Raw genomic sequence first — 21732 nt, forward strand, 5'->3', positions numbered from 1 at the left:
GAGCTCAGCAGGTCTGGGCGATGACGAAAGATATTGGTCTTCATATTGATGTCAATTATACCACTATTATGTGTGGCTTGATAGAAAATAACATATCTCCCAAAGAAAAACAATTGTTTCAAACTATTATAACGGGACCTATTAGAGATATGTGTAGTAGCCTATATAAACGCAACACTACTTTTCGCTTAAAAACCAAGTGACTAGCACATGACACTCAAATTCAGAGGTTCCTCTATTAGGATTGTATATCACATTAATTTTATATACAGTTGGAACTGGGGAGTATTGAAGGAATCCATTTACATTTTTATTATTTTCATTGAAGATTTGTGTTACAGGAATGGGCAAATAGAGTGTTGTGATACCTTCTTTGGTGTTTTTCCCATTAGAACACAGACAGTTTTAAGTTCAATAGCAATTCATATTTGAGGGCAGAATAATATACATTTAATAAAACTGCAAGAGTCAGGGCACATTCCGAATAGTGATTTTAATTAATTTAATAGTTAAAAAATGAAAAGTGCAGCTGATTCCAAGTAGCTCTCAGTCTACAGCTCACTGCGTAGGAGGTAACGGTGGTTTGGCTTCAGGTCCACCTCGACAGGAAAATGGTCGCTCACCGCTAAGGCCTAAGGTTTCAGCACAAAGAGCCGTTGAAACATTTCATTAACAGGCGTCTCTAAATACATGATATCATAGAAAAGTTCATTGATTACGGTAATTCAATTGAAAAAAATCATAAAGATTGATTAAACAGTCAAAATAGCATGGAGGCCAATTTCGAGCTAATTTCTCAAAATGATTTTGATGACATCTTGTGCAATATTCAACTTTTTTTTTAGGAGGATTTTTTTGGGTTAGCTGCACGCTACAATCATCAAAATTATACAAAATAAATCATCAAATATTTTGCCTGCATAGAGTTGCTGTACTGAAACACGATTGAGACATCGTTACCTCATCCTCTGTTAGATGGAAAGTCTCTTTAAAGTTGAACGGCTGAGCAGAGCCGGGCGCGATGTTGGAAATAATCTCACGTCCGTGGACGATAATCCTGAATTGGGGATTGAAATGGTACAAAATCATACACAAGACTGGAGCTGAAATTTGGAACCTGGGACCTCTCCACTGAAGGGGGTGGGAAACGTGCTAACCATTCTGACACTCATGGTATTTTCAAACACACCCAGAAAAAACAAAAAACATGAAAAAGATGTATTTTTAGCTTTAAATCCGAAAGCATTCCCTTTCATTGTAGGGTGACGCGTTGGCAACTTAACTGCGACACTGCACGCCACTATTTCCGACCTGTCATACGCACAGTGGGTCTTCTCCCGAACGGTCGTGTCCTGCTCATCTCCGATCAGCCACCGAAATTTCGGATCGCTCCTCAGGCGAACCGCTCGCAGGCCCTTGATGGTGACGTAGCCGCAGGCGGCGTTCAGGTCGCCTAAGATCATCACGTTCTGGCCCGATGGAAAGTTTCACACAAGTCCCGTTGCATCATCGAGCGCTGCATGCAGTGTCATGTCAATTTCGGGAAGAAGAACCAAAAAAGCACCTCTGTCTTCCATTTTCTGTAGATCTCCCTGAACACGACGTACAGCTCATCCATCTCCTTCATGGCACTTTTGGGACTGGTGTGCTGACCAATGAGGACCAGATCCTTCATGACTAAAACAGAAATAAGTGCCATGATGTGACGACGATTCTCAATGACTGCGGGTTATTGAACCAAATATTGAAACAAGTTCCATTAACGTTGTAGTAAATCAATGTACGTATGCAGAGTGCTAAGCAAATTTATTTCAACACCATCCGGGTCATGGCACCAATTGAAAAGTTTTGGGCTAACCTTAGTTGTACTATGGAGGCCTTTCCTGACAGATGCGGAAGAAGGTCTAATCTGTCCAAAATGGTTTCTACTCTTGTATCCCATCTGATAATGTGCGACCCCGTGGTCTTAACAGGTTTCAACTGTAAGTGTGCAAGGGTGCATAGGTAGAAAGATGCAGAGCCAGGAGAAAGGTCACAGCGATTAAAACCCTTTAAGCCCTAGTGCCCCCCCCCCCCCCCAATTGGGGGCCTCTCGAACTTTGAAGAGGAAATTGTGTGAAAAATGCACTAATCATGAAAGAATATAATAATGCACATCAAATTAAACTGCACAACCGGGGCTACAAGAATATATAGGCCATTTTTAGATGCCCCAAACACAGCTCCAAATGCTAATTTTTTTTTTGTGTTGTTGTTTTTTTCACATTTGTGCCGTGTGCCACCTTCATTTACTTTTACCAGTAACACATATTACACATATATATTTGCGCATCTTAACAAATCTCACAAGTATTCCCTTAATTATGAACATATAAAATATGTACATTTTCAAATGACAGAAAGCCACATTATAATTATTATTTTTATGAACATGATAGTTACGTACGTGCTTGTATTCCTGAAGAGAAAATCGTGTTTTAGTGATTGAATATCGTGCTTGTTTGATTGATTCTGACTTCTTTGCGAAGCCGCCTCAAATTTGTGTACAACAATGTCACTTTCACTCGTTCCTGTTCAAAATACTGACAGCTCCCTGAAATGGAAAAAAAATACATATAAAAAGCACTTCATGATACCGGATGGTCTAAAAAATATATTTGCTCAGCACTTACAGTAGATGTTGATGTTTTGTCAGTAAGAAAAACCTACACTGTAATATTGTTATCATTTCATGACTCTGTGTCTGACTGCCAGCTTTCCTTTTTCAGTCCACCTCCACAAACTCAATCCACTTCCTTGTCACTGCCATATTGGAGAGAGACCCCCCCCCCCCCCCCAAAAAAAAACAACAACAAAAAAACAAGATAAATGTCATCATCATCACTTCACTGCATTAACTCATGCAGTCAGTATATGTTACAGCCGTGCCATTAAAATGTTCCGGACTCAACAAAAAACTACCACCACCAACAACAGCAACAATCAGGAAAATATCATGCTATATTGTTCTGTATAAAAACAAATAGTAAAATTTATAATATAATAGAAAGTAAGGAATTAACAGTTTGTGCAGCGGGATTAATCGCAGCTCTTTCTGGTGTGCATGATTTGACCACCAGTGGGCAGTATAATGTACTCATACTGAGAAACGAAGAGGAATTGTTTTTTATAACTACTTGTGGCTGAGTACGCTGCTGTAATATTAGTCACTCGGGATAAAGATTGTAGGCCTGTGAATATCGTTATATTGTCTGGGTTATATAAAGGGTTAAAATGCCACAACAAAGATGCTATTCATGAGTCTGTCTCGGGTGGTTTCCTTGTATGTTAGCATTAGCTAACTTAGGCAATACAAATTGTGTAATTCTCTTCATTTTATGTTTAGTAGCCTGATGGTAAACTTGAACTGGGAGTGGCATTAAACCACTTAAAGCCTTTTTTTTTTTTGTGGAAAAATTGTGTACTATCTGCCATACAAATTAGTTGAATTGACTGCCACCACACAGCATCTCAATTTTTTCAAGTCAAAGCAAATGAATAAATAAATAAACAATTTCAAAAACCTCATGAGTTGGGCCAGTTGTATCCCAAGGCACCACTGTATTTTCATTTATATCCTTTGTTGTTGTTTTTAAATTTCAGACATTCTCAAATAAACTTAATGTTGTGCATTGTAGTGTATGAGAATATAGTGTGTTTATCTTACGAGTGGTCGGGGAGTGAAAGCGAACGATGAAAGGCCTTCTGGAGAAGACATCCGTATCATTAGTGCCCCGCACCTCGAGTTTAGGATACTGATACTGATCCTTCACCTTCAGCATATTGTTTCTGTGGTGATGAGAGGGGTCACATGATGACGAAAGGCTGACCTTGCCCTGACCTTTTGACGGGAACACGTTTTTACCTGTAAATGTAGACGTACTGTTCCTTGTAGGTTTTTCTTCCCAGCCTGTCGCTCTCTATGTAGGAATACGAGTTGGATTTGTCAAACCTGCGGAAAAAGTCCATTAGTGTGTGGTTGAGCGTTAATTCAGCTTTATAATCCTTCCAATTTGACCAACCTGTTAAGATCTTTCACCAAGGTTTGCATTGCTCGTCCTTTCGAGTCGCGGACCTCCTGAACGAGACACAAGTCGCATCGGGAAAGAATCTTGGGAAGAAAACAGGCAAATTTCAACTTGACAACATTTTGTGACGATGTTGCTCTTATAATTTACCTTCAATAGAATCTCCATGACTTTTTTATTCCCCGCCTTGGATTCTCCAAAGCTCTGAACGTTAAAAGCGCAGATCTTCATAGAAAAAGCCGCGTTGAACGCGCACAGCCCCACCGCGCACAGCAGACCCGCAGTCCTCATCTCGTGGACAATTATTGGCCTGCAAGTGAAAGAAAAACGGAGCCTGAAGTCCAATCCACACGCCCAGTGCATCCTCTTACCTCCACTTTGAGCGACCTCCGGCAAGGGTGGGATCCGTGTGGTGAGTGACGGGGAACGTGCAGGTAAACTGCAGGTTTGTGTGCTGGATGTGCTGTGTCAGTGCCAGGTGACAATAGAGCTTTATCTGGAACTGTTAAAAGCCACTCACTACAATCAACAATGTCCACATGACCACAAACACAATTCACCTTTGAGTGTGTTGTCTCTTTTTTTGGGGGGGGGGAAGTTTGTTTGAGTGCAATTAGACAATAGCGTCAGTGTTTTGTGGGTGTTGCAGTCCTCACTTGACGAGATCAATCTAAATAATTTCTGACCTGGAATATTTTAGTGCAGTACTGACAGTATTTTTAACTCATTCACTGCCATTGACGGCTATAGACGTCAAAAAATCATTTGAACTATTTCTATTAGTTTAAAAAAAATCCACTTTAGTTAACAAGAGTATGAAAACCTGGATTTTTTTCAATTGTACATTTAGAACAGATATACAATTTATGATTAATTGTGAGTTAACTAGTGAAGTCATGCGATTAATTATGATAAAAAAAATTAAATGCCTGATTTGTTATAATATTTTCCTTTTTTTATATTAATATTTTCTTTTTAAAAAAGAAGAAGAAAAGATTGCAAAAATTTAGGGGCGTCAGGCGATTAAACATTTTTATTGTAATTAATCGCATGACTTCACTAGTTAATTTTTTTGTTAAAAAAACATTAAAAAAAGAAAAGATTATTAAAAATTAGCGGCGTCAAGCGATTACAATTTTTTATCGTAATTAATTGCATGACTTCACTAGCTAAACATTTCTAGGTTTTCATACTCTTGTTAACAAAAGTGGAAAAAAACGTTAAACTAATAATTGCCATAGACGTCTATAGCCGTCAATAGACGTCTATAGCCGTCAATAGACGTCTATAGCCGTCAATAGACGTCTATAGCCGTCAATAGACGTCTATAGCCGTCAATGGCAGTGAATGAGTTAAAAAGTAAAAGCATAAAATATCAAAAAATGTAATCTATGAAATATAAGTCAAAATATTGTCAATCAAATTAATTATGAAAAGTTAACATCTGACAGAGATGGAAAAGACCTGAGGCAATTACAAAAAAATAAGTAACAATAACATTTATGATAATAATCAATAATGTATTACATATTAAGAGTAATTTAAACATACATGGAATAAAATGAATACAGAATATATATTATTATTATGACTAGTAGGGACAGGTCTGACTGGGACAGCACATTAAACCACTATTTATAAAGTACAAGATTAATAATAATACAGTGATCCCTGCACACATGGATTCACCTATTCGCTGATTATTTTTCAATATTTTTGGTAATTAAAAAAAGATGCTTATTAGAGGCTTATCGCCGTTTCCCAAGATGCAATATATGCTATTTCCTGGCTCCCCGGTTCCTAGCCGTCGCAAAAAGCCCAATGTGGTAGAAATCATAATAATCTATTCAAAAACAACTATGACATTTTTATTGTAAAAATAGATATGATTTTTAATATCACACACTTTAAAATTCTAGAAAATATCAACAACGAACACTAAAACCTTCAAATATGTCACATTGGAAAACCGAAGGACGCCGATCCTCGAAATGTGACGTGGTCACACCGACCTAAAGCAGCCCGGGTCTTTGGGAGAAACCATCAGCATGAAAAAATTCTCTATTCGCTTCCCTATGTCAAAGTAGAAGTCTTGTAGTTTATCTCTGAAAAGTGGATGCCACGCCTGCAATATGGCAACTCCGGTCACAGCCAAAAGCAGCAGCAGCAGCAGCAGCAGTAGCAGAACAAGGAACATGCACGAACTCCATCGGGTCTGCACAAAGAGGGAAGAAATGCTTCAGCTGCAACGTGGTGACAGCGCTTGCCTTCATCGGCTTTCATAAAACTGCCTCTAAAAAGCCCTCTGTTAACTCATTCACTGCCATCAATTTATTTGAAAAAAAAAAAGATTAAAAATTAGGGGCCACAGGCAATTCACATTTTTAATTGTAATTAATTGTACGACTTCAAGAGTTAACTCACGATTAATCGCAAATTTGATATCTGTTCTAAATGTACAATGAAAAAAAATTCTAGGTTTTCATACTCTTGTTAACAAAAGTGGAAAAAAATAGTTCAAACGAATTTTCGACATTTATGAATACCAAAAGAAAAAAGAAAAGATTATTAAAAAGTTGGGGCGTCAGGTGATTAAAATTTAAATCGTAATTAATCGCATGACTTCACTAGTTAACTCACGATTAATTACAAATTTCATATCTGTTCTAAATGTACAATAAAAAAAAATCTAGCTTTTCATACTCTTGTTAACAAAAGTGGAACAAATGTTAAACTAATAGAAATAGTTCAAATGAATTTTCGACGTTTATAGCCGTCAATGGCAGTGAATGAATACCAAAAGAAAAAAGAAAAGATTATTAAAAATTTGGGGCGTCAGGTGATTAAAATTTAAATCGTAATTAATCGCATGACTTCACAAGTTAACTCACGATTAATCACAAATGTTATATCTGTTCTAAATGTACAATAAAAAAAATTCTAGCTTTTCATGCTCTTGTTAACAAAAGTGGAACAAAAATTGAAACTAGTAGAAATAGTTCAAATGAATTTTCGTAGCCGTTAATGGCAGTGAATGAGTTAATGATGTGGTCACACAGCTGTCACAGAAATAACTTGAAATTGATCAGAGTAATACATTGAAAGTTAACCAATGAAAATCCAGACATTGCTTTTGAATTGTCGTTCAACAGAACTATATTTAAAAAAAAGTCATGAAATAGGCCTGGACACAAACGAAGTTAATATTTTGGTGCACAACCTTTTAAAGGGAAACACGGCACTCAAATAATGTTTCAATGAGACTTCTGCGCCTCTCAGCAGTTATTTTTGGCCCATTCTTCGACTCAGGTTTGAAGGGTGCTTTTTCCAGACTTCATGTTTCAGCTCCTCCCACAATAGGATTCGGGTCAGGGCTCATAGAAGACCACTACAGAATTGTCCAATGTTTTGCTGTTAGCCATTCTTGGATGTTATCAGCTGTTTGCTTTGGGTCTTCATGATCAAGCTTTTTTGACACCAGGTAGCAAATTTCTCCCAAAAATACAGAATACGGGTTTTGTTGACCACACCCAGAAAAAAAGGGGAGTCGGGATTGATCGTTAACTATTTCCTCAGCACGGGTGATGTCATCATCAGCCGGCAAGTGGAATTTTTTTTTTTTTAAGGTGTTAATTGTACTTGAAAAAGTTCTCAAATTAATTCTGGACAACATTTTTTTGCTACTGAAAATGTATCAAGAATAATATGTGCCACTGTTGTCATGGGAACATCAAGCTGCTTGAAAATGGTCATTTTCTTTCCAATTTCTGACTTCTTGTCACCCTTTAAATAGGCTGACTGAGTGATTGCAAGTTGGAAGACATCTGTGATGCCCTATGATCACATTTATTTTCCGTTTTTTTTCTTCTTCTTCTAGGGATACCATTATTTTTGTCCGGGTCAGTTTCATGAATTCGTTTTTTTTCCCCGTTCATTTTAAATTAATGTTATTTATTATTTTTGACTTAAGTTATTTCTGTGACCACCGTGGTTTTTCCGTTTTTTTTAACAGAGGGGTATCACAAATTTTGGACAAGTGAAACCGTGGATTGGATGACTGCCAATCGCAGGGCACATAAACAAACGGGCTTCCACACTCGCGTTCAAAACTTTAGCGTGATAAAAACGGAGCGATTAAAAAAAAAAAAGTGTAATTTTATTTTAAGGCCTGGTTAGATCTACAGTTAAAGATGTGGTTCATTGTTTATTCATGAATACATAAGTAAGACGTGATAAGCGACAAACTTCTTTGTACTCCCTTTCAAACGACACAATTCATTTATATTCAATATCCTTTCTTGTTTATGTTCTCCCTTGACATGATAGCAATCTCAGCCAGAAGTTTTAATATTTAATATTGGTGGTTACTTGGGGTGTGAATTGCCTCGTACCTGGCGATTCGATTCGTATCACGATTCATAGGTCACGATTCGATTCGATACCGATTAATCCCGATACGAATCTATAAATAGATTATTACAATTTATTTATTTTTTTTACTCAAATTTAGAAAATACTAATCAGTAAAGTTGTACATGTACACTGTAAGATTTGTATGAAAATGTATTTCTTTATCTGAAAATTCAGGCTTATAACTGAGCCACTGCATTTAACAAACAGGTTGCACTCTGTTTCATGTTTGAACAGCACTGAAATCAAATATTCCATTATTCCATTAATATAACATTCTTCCATGCTTAATGTGTGAATCCTAACTCTAAGTAAGACCTTTTGTTGAATATCCCCATAAAAAATGGATGTTTAAAAATCGATTTGGCCGCATATCGAATCGATTCGAGAATTGCGCGCTGTAAAATCGCAATATATTGGCGAATCGATTTTTTCTAACACCCCTAGTGGTTACATTCATTTTCACACTTCAGTGCCAGTTCATGTTTTATCTGTCATTACAATTAAGGGAGCTTTTAAAGAGGGCTTTCGAGCTACCACTGTACGAGCGTTGAACAATCATCTGCTGGTCTAAACAAAACACACAAACACACACACAAACACACACGCACACACACCCACGCGCACACACACACTGCTTACCGCTTTGCTGCGGCGGCGGCCGAGTTGCCCGAGCTCTTCCCTGCAATGCGACAGACGAATCTGATTGGACTTAAACTCTTGCTCCATGGTGCGCAGCTCCGTCTGCAGGGCCTCACACTGTGCAATCGTTCACATTGACAGGCAATTTAGAGTCTTCAAAGAAGCTAACATAAGCAAGCAACAAATTCTTATCTCGAGATCCATTTTCTATACCGCTCATTAGGGTCACAGGTGAGCGGCAACATATCGCTGGTGACTTAAGTCTTTATTTCCCATTCAAATGAATGGAAATGCTGTTAATTAATGTGTTTCAGCTCCCACACCCTCTTAACTCATTCACTGCCATTGACGGCTATAAACGTCAAAAATTCATTTGAGCTATTTCTATTGGTTTAACATTTTTTTCAACTTTTGTTATCAAGAGTATGAAAACCTAGATTTTTTTTATTGTACATTTAGAACAGATATGAAATTTGTGATTAATTGTGAGTTAACTAGTGAAGTCATGCGATTAATTATGATTACACATTTTAATTGCCTGATGCCCGCAATTTTTAATAATATTTTCTTTATTTTTTTAAATTTTTATTCATTCACTGCCGTTGACGGCTATAAACATCAAAGATTGATTTTAACTGTTTCGATTAGTTAAAGATTTTTTTCCACTTTTGTTATCAAGAGTATGAAGTAGATTTTTAAAATTGTACATTTAGCACAGATCAAATTAGCGATTAATCGTGAGTTAACGAGTGAAGTCATGCGATTAATTACAATTTTAAAAAATTATCGCCTCTTGCCCCTAATTTTTACTAATCTTTTTTTTTTATGAGTTTATGGCAGTGAATGAGTAAATATGTTTTGTAATATATATATATATATAAGTGTTAGGAATGTGTTATAAAAACAGAGTAATGAGATAAGTAGTTGCACATAAGAAAATTGTAACAGTTTTTGCCACAAATATAGGACATTGTGATGATCCTTTTGGTGTGCTTGCCTTGGCCACCAGGGGGCAGTATAATACGGCTATGGACGGTCCTGGCTCCTCAGTAAGAGGCACTAATCTTAGCCATTATTCGCAGAGGATAAATAATATTTATATTATGGGATTATAGTTATAATATTGTATCAATTCATTAAAGGGTTATAATTTTGTACACTGTGGGGTATATACCACGGAGGAGGCGGGACTAACTGTATCTACCCCATTTGCTAGCCTCTATGGCATTTACCATAAAGTGTTAGCATTAAGCTAGCAGACTTTAAGGTAAAGTTATGAGGTTGTTTTAAATACACAAGGTGTCATTTTTTGTTTTGCAGTAAACAATGTGTAGCCTTCTTTTTGAAGAATTTTAAGTTCACTGCTGCCATATGGCACTCAAATGGAAAAATTCTGCTTGTAAATCAAAGCATAAAATTAGCCGAACGGTGGCTCATATCTTGAAAAGTGCGTAAGTGGGGTCTTTGGAGCTCATCTACGAATGTTTCAAATCAAACGTGGCCCTTAAGCACCACACACCAGGAAGTAGCCTGATAACTAGCAAACACACACAACACTCTATGACACGCGGCACTGAATCAAAAGCGACTTGTGTTGTCGTCCTAGTCACCTCCTTCTCTTTGGAGCGGAGCTCCTCCTGAATGTGATGAAGCTGCTCCTCCACGCCGCAGTCTTCCTCTTCCTCGGGTGTACTCTGAACGCTCACATCCCTTCTCTCGACGCTGCCGTCTAAAAGAAATGGCAGCTGTTATTACTTGAATTCTCCATGTCCGGTGGGGTGGGGGGTGGGGGTTCACAAAGTACAAATACTCAAGTTACTGCAAGCGCATTTTCCGGATATCTTTAAGCATAAAAGTATTTTTTTTACTCTGCTGATGATGACAAGATGTGACAAAAAGATGTAAAGTCAAGTCAATCGCTGTTGAGATCTTAATTAATTGAGATCTTGGGGATTTCGAGGGCAAGAAAAATATCTAGGTAAGCAGCAGGAATTTTTTTGGGGGGGGGGTTTCCTTTTACTTACGTAAAGGACTTGAATCAATACTTGTGATTTTAAAAGTAAAAAAAAAATCTGTATTTCTACTCACAGTAAATACAGAGTGAATTTGCCACCTTTGAGCGAAATTCAGGGTGGGTGGGTTGGTTTCTGGGGCGGGGGGTAGGGGACTTACCGCTAAAGTTCTGCTTTTGGTCCATCACAAACTGATAGTATTCCTCCTGCAGGCTTTTGTTGAACAGCAGCTCTTTCTTCTCTCGTTTCAGTGACACCAGCTCCTCAGTCAGCGTCGCTTCTCTGGCCCTGAACAGCTGAGCGCGCACCCGCACTTGACAGTTGAAATGTTGGACCACTCGTACAGGTGACTATTGTGCGTCTGTGTACCGACCTCAATCTGCACTTCCTGCTCTCGTGCTCGTTCACCGCTGAGGTCCAGCTCCTGCCGGAGTTTCTGGCTTGTGAGCTTCAACTCCTCGTAAAGGTTCTGCAGCCTCAGGACGTCCGCTTTGGCAGTAATCAGCGCTTCCTGGTGACACATGGTTTGGAAAAGCCCTTTGAGTTGCAGTATATAAATATTAGGGGTGTGCTCAAAAATCGATTCTCATAAGAATCGCGATTCAGAATCGATTTTAAATGTCCCAAAATCGATTTCATTTAAATTATTTTATACTGTCTTCCCTTTGTTTGTGTGTGCCTTTATTGGGAGCGCTGTTCATGTTGTACCCGATTTAGCCACTTAGGGGCAGTATGGTTCCACGCTGTCTGATAACACTGTTAAGTTGTAGCCACATTAGAGAGTAGAAGGAAAAAGTCAGGATCAAGTTATTCCAATAAAAGTAGTTTTTTTTTGGCAGCGTAGACCCCGTTCTTTTAAGTGATAAACGTGCCGAGAGTAGCGCGCTAATTAGCATTAGCGAGTCAGACTGGAGTAGATCATTACGATTCCTTGAACATCTATAAATTTAAGCAAAAATCATTGTCAATCAAATCATTTTGAATAAAAAAAAAATCTTTCTGAATCGAATCGCACACCCAAAAATGGAAATCGAATCGTGAGACATTCAAAGACCCCTAATAAATATAATTGACCTAGCTATTATCTGACCTTAACTACCCTCTTTGACTTTGCCACGTGAAAAAAATGTAAAAGGCGTACATACCTGGGATTGAATGACTGGATTCTTAAAAGACATAAGTGCGACACTTTTGCTGAGTTCCTCATTTGTCTCCTGGATGACCTTCTGATGATTTTCCTCTAACGTCACTTTCTGCTTCTTCATTTGGAGCGCCAGTTTCCTCGACGTCTCCTTGGGAAACCTCTTTAAGAACACGCACGCATTGTCAGAAGAGGAGAGCAGAAAGAAGAATTTCAAAGAAGAACACCTTGAAGGAAGCGGACTCACTTTCTAAGCAGGTGTCTGTTTCAGTGCTATGATTGTCGGAGATGATTGGCAGTGGTAATGCGGACGACTGAACACGATTGCTTGCATCTAAAACGATGAGTCTGATTGGCTTCTACTACTTGTTATTTCCATTCCATTAGGTTAGATAGAACTTGCCAGCACAGAGGTGGACCACAAGTGATTTAAAAAAACAAAAATTGAACAGCCGGGCCAGGTCATTCGTAGATTTGGTAAAAATACGTAAATGTGTACACTTTTAATAAATAAAAAAAATACATTATGTAACTATATTTTTTATTCATTTATATATACACAGGTATATACATATATATTAGGGTTGTTATACCCCTAATATGTATGTATATATACTATAATACAACCAATGCAAAATAATTATACAATAATTTTATGAATACAATTCCCTCATTTTTTTGTTATTCATAATACATTTTATTGACCAATTTTTTACTATAATAAGATGTTAGATGATTATTTTACAACTTTTTTAAAAACCTATTTACAATACATAAATCAACTAATTATTTAATGACATATATGAATCAAAATAGAAACCAATACATTTTAATTAACCAAATTTAGGGGGGGTGAAGGCTAAATTAATGTAACAAATATTTTCAAGTGCTCGGTGGGCTGCATTAAAGGGCTACTTGACTCATTGAGCTATTTTCAGCAGTAGTTAATATTTTGACCAGAATTAATTTGATAACTTCATTATTTTTCAAGTACAATTAATACCTTTAAAAACTAAATGACTTGCTATCAATTGAAAAAGACGTCGCCTGTGCCGAGGAAGTAGGTAACGACCAATCATGGTTCACCTGTTTTCTGGGTTTGGTCAGCAAACTGAGCCATGATTGGTCATTACCTACTTCCTCGGCACAGGCGATGTCATCTTCAGCCGACAAGTGGGAACAGGTATTAAAGGTATTAATTGTACATGAAAAATAATGAAGTTATCAAATTCATTATGGACAAAATATGAACTTTTTACTGCTGAAAATGGCTCAATGAGTCAAGTATCCCTTTAAAGAACGGACAGGCTCAAATGCGGCCCCCAGGCCAGACTTTGCCCACCTCTAGGGCTGGACTGGCCATCTGGCATACAGGGCACATGCCTGGTGGGGCGGCCTCTTTTGGAGCCAATGCTGTTTTTTTTTCGTCAAAATTTAATTTGAACTATTTCAATTAGTCAATTTTTGTTAACAAGAGTATGAAAACATAGACATTTTTTTTGTACATTTAGAACAGATATAACATTTTTGATTAATTGTGATTTAACTAGTGAAGTCATGCGATTAATTACGATTACAAATTTTAATCGCCTGATGCCCCTAATTTTTAATAATCTTTTCTTTAAAAAAAATGTTTTTTAAATCTTTTTTTTTATAAAGAAAAGATTATTAAAAATTAGAAGCGTCAGGCGATTACAATTTTCAACTGTAATTAATCGCATGACGTCACTAGTTAACGCACGATTTATCACAAATTTTCTATCTGTTCTAATACAATAAAAAAATATATAGGTGTTCATACTCTTGTTAACAAAAGTGGGAATAAAAAAAAAATAGAAATAGTAAAAATGAATTTTTGACATCTATAGCCGTCAATGGCAGTGAATGAGTTGATTATTATTTTCCTACTTTTTAACCCCAAGAGACTGGCCCACAATTTAGAGGGACCAGTCGGTTAATCAAGTTCCAATATAGATAGCAAACTGAAACATCATCAATAAACATCAGTAGCAGATTTTGTTGTGCCAATCCAACCCTGCCCACTTCTTCTCCAGCAGAACAGCTTTTTTGTGAACAAAGGTTTTTTATTTGGGTCTGTCTGTGGTGCTTTTGAGTCTGTACATTTGTACTATTTGACAAAGTGCGCTGTGTCAAGATGAAGACTACTGGGTTAGCTTCTTATGCTAGCCACCGACTGGTTAGCTGCCATATTCTTGTCACTTATGAATTATGATCCAAAGCTTGTTTCATTATGGTGGATTCTAATGTCATGCTCATGGTTAATGTTCAAAAATGTGGTGCGTGGAGTACTCCTCATTGAGTGTTTTATTGTTTTTAACTCATTCACTGCCATTGACGGCTATAGACGTCAAAAATTCATTTGAACTATTTCATCCATCCATCCATCAATTTTCTTTACCGCTTAGTCTTCACAAGGGTCGTGGGGGGCGCTGGAGCCTATCCCAGCTGGCTTTGGGCAGTAGGCGGGGTACTGAACTATTTCTATTAGCTTAAATGTTTTCCCACTTTTGTTAACAAGAGTATGAAAACCTAGAATTTGTTTTATTGTACATTTAGAACAGATATAAAATGTGTGATTAATTGTGAGTTAACTAGTGAAGTCATGTGATTAATTATGATTGAAAAATAATAATCGCCTGACGCCCCTAATTTGTAATAATTTTTTCTTTAAAACTTTTTTTAAATTAAATAAATACAAAATATTTTTTTTATACTTTTTAAAAAACGAAGAAAATATTATTGCAAATTAGGGGCGTCAGGCGATTAAAATTTGTCGTAATTAATGGCATGACTTCACTAGTTAACTCACGATTAATCATACATGTTATATCTGTTCTGAATGTACAATATATTTTTTCTAGAAAAAAAAAAACTTAACAAAAGTGGAAAAAAGTTTAAACTAATAGAAATAGTTCTAATGAACTCATTCAATGGCAGTGAATGAGTTAATGAATATTTGGCTGGTTTATTTCGGCTTCTAATTGTGTGATCATTTATATCGTTAAACGGTTACTTACCTGTTAAATATGTTTATGTTTGGATTGGGATATTCACTTTTGAAGGTTGACCGTATACAATTTGACCAGCATGGCATAATAGATTTAGGTCAACTTCGAGGTAGTGCTGTCATAAAAAATGCGGTGTCTTTTTCTTCTTCTTTACCTGCAGGCAAGCTTGCAGCTGTGACTCCAGCAGCTTTATCTTGTTTCTCAGCACGTCCTCACTGCAGCGAGCCTGCGGGTTCAGCAAGGAAACGACTAAAAAATGACGAAATGGTTCATGCGGAAGGATGACAATTTATAACAAAACATGTCATTACAAATATTTCCCGAAGTTGAACTTTGCATATTTAGACGTATTTGTATCTGATTCAGCATCACTATTTCTTTATATAAGAAAGCCAGCCACCTCCGCTCCTTCCTGCGTAAGATTGACAACTTATGCCCATCAGTAGCGACAAGAGCGCAGGCAGGAAACCACAGAGCTGAACGGCCTTCCTGAGGTCGACAGCTGCCGTTCGTCTGCTGCTTACTGTGATGAAACGTACCTCAGCGGTCTTTAAACACATTTCCAGTGTTGGAATCACCGCACTTACTTTCCATATTGTGTTTAAGGCGTTCTGTAGCTGAGCGCAACACTCCTGCAGCGCTGCCAGTTTCTTCTTGATGGCCGCCTCCCTCCATAGGCCCTCCTTGACAGAAGAACGGTGTCAGATTAGGTTGGAGGCGTGACTCGAGGCTGATCGATGTCATGAAATGCAATGCATGTCACACCGCTGTTCAATTGTTTTTGTTGTTGTGGTATACAGTAAAGACATGAAAACCAAGATAAATCATGTACAAAATGTTTACACCAAAGTTTCCCAAACGCATGTAGGAAAGTGTGAATTGGTACAATGAAACCAAGGTTGAACAGTTTGGCCTTAATTACAAAATGCACGTTGAACCTGTGAAGCGTGGTGGTGGCAGCATCATGCTTTAGGATGTTTTCTTCTTCTACTAGGAACTGACACCGAGGTAGAAGGAATTATGAACAGTTCCACATTGCAGTGAGTGTTAACATAAAACCTTCCGCCTTCTGCTAACAGCATTATCCGGGATAATGTCATTAACTCATTCACTGCCATTGACGGTTATAGACGTCAACATTTATTTTAACTATTTTGATTAGTTTAACATTTTTTTTCCACTTTTGTTAACAAAAGTATGAAATCCTAGATTTGTTTTTATTGTACATTTAGAACAGATATAAAATGTGTGATTAATCGTGAGTTAACTAGTGAAATCATGCAATTATTTATGATTACAATTTTTTTAATAATCTTTACTATTAAAAAATGTAATATTTTTTAAAAAAGTTATCTTTTCTATTTAACTAAATATTTAAATTATTTAAAAAAAAGAACAATAAATATATATATATTTTTTAATCTTTTCTTTTAAAAAAAAGTAATAATTGAAATTGTTATTATTTTTATTTTTAATCTTTTTTAGTAATTTTTTTTATATTTGAATTTTTTTATATCTTTTCTATTTTTAAGAATTATATATATAAATTGTTTTATCTTTTCTTTAAAAGACTTCACTAGTTAACTCACAATTAATCAAAAATGTTATATCTGTTCTAAATGTACAATAAAAACATTCTAGGTTTTCCTACTCTTGTTAACAAAAGTGGAAAAAATGTTAAACTAATAGAAATAGTTCAAATTAATTTTTGACGTCTATAGCCGTCAATGGCAGTGAATGAGTTAATAGTGAAATCTGTTGTGAAATGATTTATGTTGGTGTTAATGTTTTTAGATCTCCAAAACATGGCATTTAAACAGGGGTGTGTAGACTTTTTGAGCTCACCTGCATGTAGTCCTGCAACTGTATAATATCCTGGAAAATACAAATGGAGGTATGATTACCTGTTATGGTTGTTGGGTCGATAACAATAATAAAAGAATGTTTGTGAACCCACTGATTCTTTGACGGTCACAAGGTCCGACCTACATGAACGAACCAACAAATAAATGGATTATAAACATTATTTCAAAAAAGTTGAATACATTTCACATATTTCTAACTAGTAGTCAGTCCCTGTGCAGCTCAAAATGTCCAAATGTGGGCAAAATTTGTCATTTTCTCCTTGGTTTCATGTGACTAATTAGTGTTAAATAGATTCCGTGGTGAATGGGGAGCAGGTCAGTTAAATTTGCTGTCATCACTGCTCAGTGTCATATCAATATGTTGTCATATGAGAGCTGCCAGCATTGAGGGTAAAACTGTGTTTATTATTATTATTATTATTTACGGTTTTTATTATTATTATTATTATTACTATTAATAATCATATTATTATTATTATTATTATTTACTGCACTGTTTTTAGAGCAGAGATGACACTCACTCTGTCTGGACACTGGCTTCTCTCATCCTTTGATCGGGAGTCTTAGCAACTTGGTAAAGATAAAAACAAACAAACACCAGATTCAATAGTGTGGAGCAACGCTGTAAAAAATGTCAATACAAATACATAACTTTAGTACATTAAAGTACATCAGACCGTAGTATCGTTCAGCCACCCACCATCTTTGATGTCTATTTCATGCGTGTTCTTTTCCACCTTCATTACGTCCTCCTGCACCATCATCTTCAGCACCACCTGGGGCGTTAACGATGACACAACAGATTGGGAGAAGCAAGACATTCCCCATACATGGCCTCATTACAGATCATTTTTATACATTGACTGCTACTGCTTGTCATGTGCCAGCCTAAATACCACAAGCTTCTGATGTGTGAAAATTCTCTGTCAAGTCTGTTAAAATACAAAAGACCTATTTTTCCAGTGGTTGTCATTCATATCAGCTTGAGAACATGTTGTTTTGACGGCAAACAAACACAAACTTTGGGTTTAGAAAACAAAATGCTACCTGTAATGTCGCCCCCCCCCCCCCACACACACACACAAAGTAAGAGATCAGTAAGTTAAAAAGAGGGAAACAATTTTTTGTACATGTAAGGTTTTTTTTCTCCATTGTGCAACATTATCAAAACAGCTAATGTAGATAATGAACATTTGTAAAAAAAAAAAAAAAAGTTAAAAAATGAAATTATGTTATTATTATTATTATTATTAGTTGAATAATCACTTATATTATTACCTTACCTGCGTCTTCATTTTTTTACACAAGTATTTGTACTTGTACGTAAGTATAGCGTATATGTGAGTACTTATGCCACTTGTGATGTGAAGTGATGAAAAGAACACACTCACGCGGTCGTCCGTGTCCGGGCCGCCACCGTCACCGAGGCCAATCCACTCTGATGTGCTCCACGGAGAAGCAAAAGCAGAAGAATAGCAGGTGGAGATGTCGGAGAACCAAGAGCTTCCTGGTGTCGTGAGTAGCGGGGGCAGCGACCTCCTCCTCATGAACTCTTCTTGCCTCTTGTTCTTCAGCGTGTGTTTAAGCAGCGCCGCGTCGTTGTCTCTAGCGGGAATCCGACATGACGTCACGTTCGTGCGACTTCGTAGCTCCTCATGTTTCTCTGCTCTGATCTCCGCTTTGCGATCAAAGTCTCTCACGGGTGACACTAGGGATGGCAGAAATTAAACATTGAAACGATCAAATCATTTGAAACAATTGATTCACAAAAGGAGTCGATCTTTTGGAACGTTCGAAACATCTCCCCACAGCGACATCTGGTGGCCATTTGTCAAACATTACAATCAAACAGTAGAGCAGTGTTGCCAGCTCCCCAGTAAAGAAACTAACTATATGCTCTCTGTCATATATATATACTAATTAACACAACTGGCAATCAGCCTATACTGTAATTGTAATGGACGCCATAAGAGAGAAATAATATCATGGGAAACAAAAACTGAATAACCCCACCCCGTCAAAATAAGCATAGAAGTACAAATGATCTTTTTGTTGCTGATACTTGTTTTGTTTTTAATTTTGCCTCTGAACATGACTTGCTATCACATTTAATCAAAAACATGTAGGCTACATTTTTTTTTTTTTTTTTTTTGCGACAGGGCATCTTAAATTTTGACAGAAAGTATTAGAGAGAAAAAATAATGAATGACCTGCAAAAACAAGCTGGCCGGAGCGGGATTTGAACCGGAGATATACATATCGGACTATTTTCAGCAGATTGTGCGGTTGCGTTAACACTGAACCTACCGCCTAATGTAGGGCGATGAATCAGCATCCAGAGCAATTTTACATACGAACTTCGTATACTTAGGTTGGATTTATTTAAGATTTAAGACATTTTAATATAGTGCAATGATCGTATTATTATTATTTTTTTAGAAAAGGAATCACGTTCACTTGCTGAAAAAATATGACGTTTGGAGGCGTAATAGAACACGAAAGGCAACTATCACGTGACATCCTGATTCTGACACAGATTTGGGAAGGCGATTCGAATCACAAGTTCCGCCTGTGTTCCGGTACGTACCAAGACACAGTTTCGATTTTGCCATCACTAGATGACACTTGTAGTCCACAAAGATAAAGCACGTCCATAGCCCGGGTCAACAAACCTACTTGCCTACATACACATACAAACACAAATGGTACGTAGACACGTCACGAGTTGACTATGGAAAGCCGTTTGAGCATTTATCGTCGAAATCCATCATAAAGACTTATAGTACACCACTGCTGCACTAGTTACACCACTAGGCCCAACAAGTAAGCGCATGGCTTGTGCTAGTAGCCTCGCGGACCTAAATAGTAGCACCAACATCTAAGGAGTATTTCACCTCACTAGGAACATGTAGTAGGCTTAACAATAATTAGTATAACAAAGTTGTTGTACCAATGTGTAGGAATGTCAGAGTAAGTAGTGGGTAAAAAGCATTACTAGTAGGTACTACCACTAGTGTGCACAGGTGTTATACAGTAGGGGGGAGACATAAGACAGTGGTTTTACTAGTGCACTTGTTAAAAAGGCCAGGATGAACTGTTTGTGAGGCTGCAGCGCCCTCTGTTGGTCAGTTTATTAGCACCGTTTCAATCTTGGCCACCTAACGACAGACAGACGAAGTTGGTCGCCACATGTTCAAGCTTTGCTACAAATCCCCATTTCTCGATGTAAACCATACACATAACCCCCACCCCCTCCCCAAAATTAAACAACAGAAAGAGATAAGCTGGTCTGATCATTGCCTCACCTGGGCAATCTATGATCTGACCGGACATACTACCAGCAAATATTTTCCAGCAATAAATTGTCTTACTATGATGACAATTTGCACTTACTAGTACAATGACTTAAATGTGGATATTGAATAAATGTACATGTATTGGAAAATAACCGGCGTTCGATTGACCACAATAGTTTGATTGATCTCCGTAAGCCTTTCTAAAGCGTTTCCCATTATTTGTTAGCATATAAAGCTAGCAATGATAATGGGAGTGATGCTGTTCTAGGGATGTAGGAAATAAGTGGAAACGGTATAAAGTAACACAAAATACTGCTATAGTGCGACACCATAATAAGCACAAGAAAAATAATACATCACATTTTAAGCATTTTCAGGGTGTGCGCTCTGCACACTGGCTCGAAGAAATTGGACCCTGCTGTGTGTCTATTCAATATGGCTACTACTCCCAAGCACTGTAAATGTAAAGCAACAAAACTGTATTTCATTTTGTAAATACACAAAATTAACAGTTGTTAGTGCCACTATTAAGGACATTAAACACATCTGAGTGCTGAATAGTGCTAGTTGATGTAAATGGAATGGTGAAACGTGCAAGTTAATGCACAGTCAAAGGTTTTCTAAGAATGCATTAATTTGAAGCCCACCTACCAGGCCATCTCATCCAGACCGGGGCACTCTTCATGCAGCTCATCAGAAATCATCCATTTCTTCACCTACCCTTTTAAATTGAGCTTTAGGTTGTCTTGTCTTTTGCACGTAACTCTTTCTGCTGAGAATATATTTTTTCAGGAAGTTGAGGGGAGTACAACGTCATATGTTCCTCTATCGCAACAGCCACTCATGCCAAACTGATGCATTACCAGGGTGGGCCCAAAGATTACAGATAGACAAACCCCTCGTCTGCATGCCACAGCATTTTGGGAGGGGGACTTTAGTTAATATTTTACAATGCTTTATTTAGTTTTCTTTTGATGCAAATTCATTCTATTCTTTGTTTTTTTCTCCCATTCATAACTTTACTTTTTGATGTTACTCATCCCAAAGCTGTAGATCCAAGTATAATACACAACCTATAATTGATCTCATATATCTTTTATCACGTTTTAAGTTTTTAGAGCCTTTTGTTATAGGAGACAATAAAAAGTTTAAGAATTACAAAACACTTTAACAGCAAATGTGGGCATAATTCCCCAGGTAAAACGGCAAGGAATGTTTTAACATTTTGTCAATGTAATGGTACGTTTGTAGTTCAATGTTTTTAAGCAGT

General features: G+C 37.1%; 2 protein-coding genes across 6 annotated transcripts; both read right to left on the reverse strand.

Moving 5' to 3' along the window:
- Window positions 1–478: 478 nt before the first annotated feature.
- dnase1l1l (deoxyribonuclease I-like 1-like) lies at window positions 479–5410 on the reverse strand. Of its 4 annotated transcripts, none has more exons than XM_086069908.1 (8): window positions 4218–5410; window positions 4062–4150; window positions 3905–3991; window positions 3707–3828; window positions 1565–1677; window positions 1312–1469; window positions 961–1057; window positions 479–632 (listed from the first exon to the last, which is right to left on the reverse strand). In XM_086069908.1, the coding sequence occupies exons 1-8, from the start codon at window positions 4428–4430 to the stop codon at window positions 552–554; spliced, it is 960 nt and encodes a 319-aa protein (XP_085926034.1). In that variant the 5' UTR covers window positions 4431–5410; the 3' UTR covers window positions 479–551. The 4 variants fall into 4 exon arrangements, 3 of the variants coding, with proteins under 3 accessions (XP_085926034.1, XP_085926033.1, XP_085926031.1); XR_015094209.1 differs by having other exon boundaries at window positions 585–632; window positions 1325–1469; XM_086069907.1 differs by lacking the exon at window positions 479–632 and having other exon boundaries at window positions 966–1469; window positions 4062–4117.
- Window positions 5411–5913: 503 nt separating this feature from the next.
- Window positions 5914–21297, reverse strand: traf3ip3 (TRAF3 interacting protein 3). 2 transcript variants are annotated; one of them, XM_086069903.1, is made up of 14 exons: window positions 21114–21297; window positions 18558–18874; window positions 17867–17942; window positions 17688–17736; window positions 17259–17286; window positions 17147–17176; window positions 15889–15984; window positions 15456–15527; window positions 12277–12435; window positions 11505–11642; window positions 11292–11427; window positions 10730–10848; window positions 9120–9236; window positions 5914–6282 (listed from the first exon to the last, which is right to left on the reverse strand). In XM_086069903.1, the coding sequence occupies exons 1-14, from the start codon at window positions 21154–21156 to the stop codon at window positions 6070–6072; spliced, it is 1593 nt and encodes a 530-aa protein (XP_085926029.1). In that variant the 5' UTR covers window positions 21157–21297; the 3' UTR covers window positions 5914–6069. The 2 variants fall into 2 exon arrangements, with proteins under 2 accessions (XP_085926029.1, XP_085926030.1); XM_086069904.1 differs by having other exon boundaries at window positions 21110–21297.
- Between the last annotated feature and the right edge of the window lie 435 nt (window positions 21298–21732).

This window comes from Leptonotus elevatus, chromosome 2, assembly GCF_054856555.1.
Source record: "Leptonotus elevatus isolate MCC_2025b chromosome 2, RoL_Lele_1.0, whole genome shotgun sequence".
NCBI lineage: Eukaryota > Metazoa > Chordata > Actinopteri > Syngnathiformes > Syngnathidae > Leptonotus > Leptonotus elevatus.

Bases quoted from the DNA above. Each gene is read 5' to 3' on its own strand.
- dnase1l1l (XM_086069905.1), bottom strand. From the start codon at position 4,430: ATGCACTGGGCGTGTGGATTGGACTTCAGGCTCCGTTTTTCTTTCACT. The intron at 4,151-4,217 runs GTAAATTATAAG...TTTCTTCCCAAG, and splicing joins TCATGGAGATTCTATTGAAG to ATTCTTTCCCGATGCGACTT. The intron at 3,992-4,061 runs GTTGGTCAAATT...CTTTTTCCGCAG, and splicing joins TTGGTGAAAGATCTTAACAG to GTTTGACAAATCCAACTCGT.
- traf3ip3 (XM_086069903.1), bottom strand. From the start codon at position 21,156: ATGAGCTGCATGAAGAGTGCCCCGGTCTGGATGAGATGGCCTG. The intron at 15,985-17,146 runs GTGAGCTCAAAA...TCTTCTGTCAAG, and splicing joins AGTTGCAGGACTACATGCAG to GAGGGCCTATGGAGGGAGGC. The intron at 12,436-15,455 runs GTAAAGAAGAAG...GTGTTCTTAAAG, and splicing joins AGCTGCAAGCTTGCCTGCAG to AGGTTTCCCAAGGAGACGTC.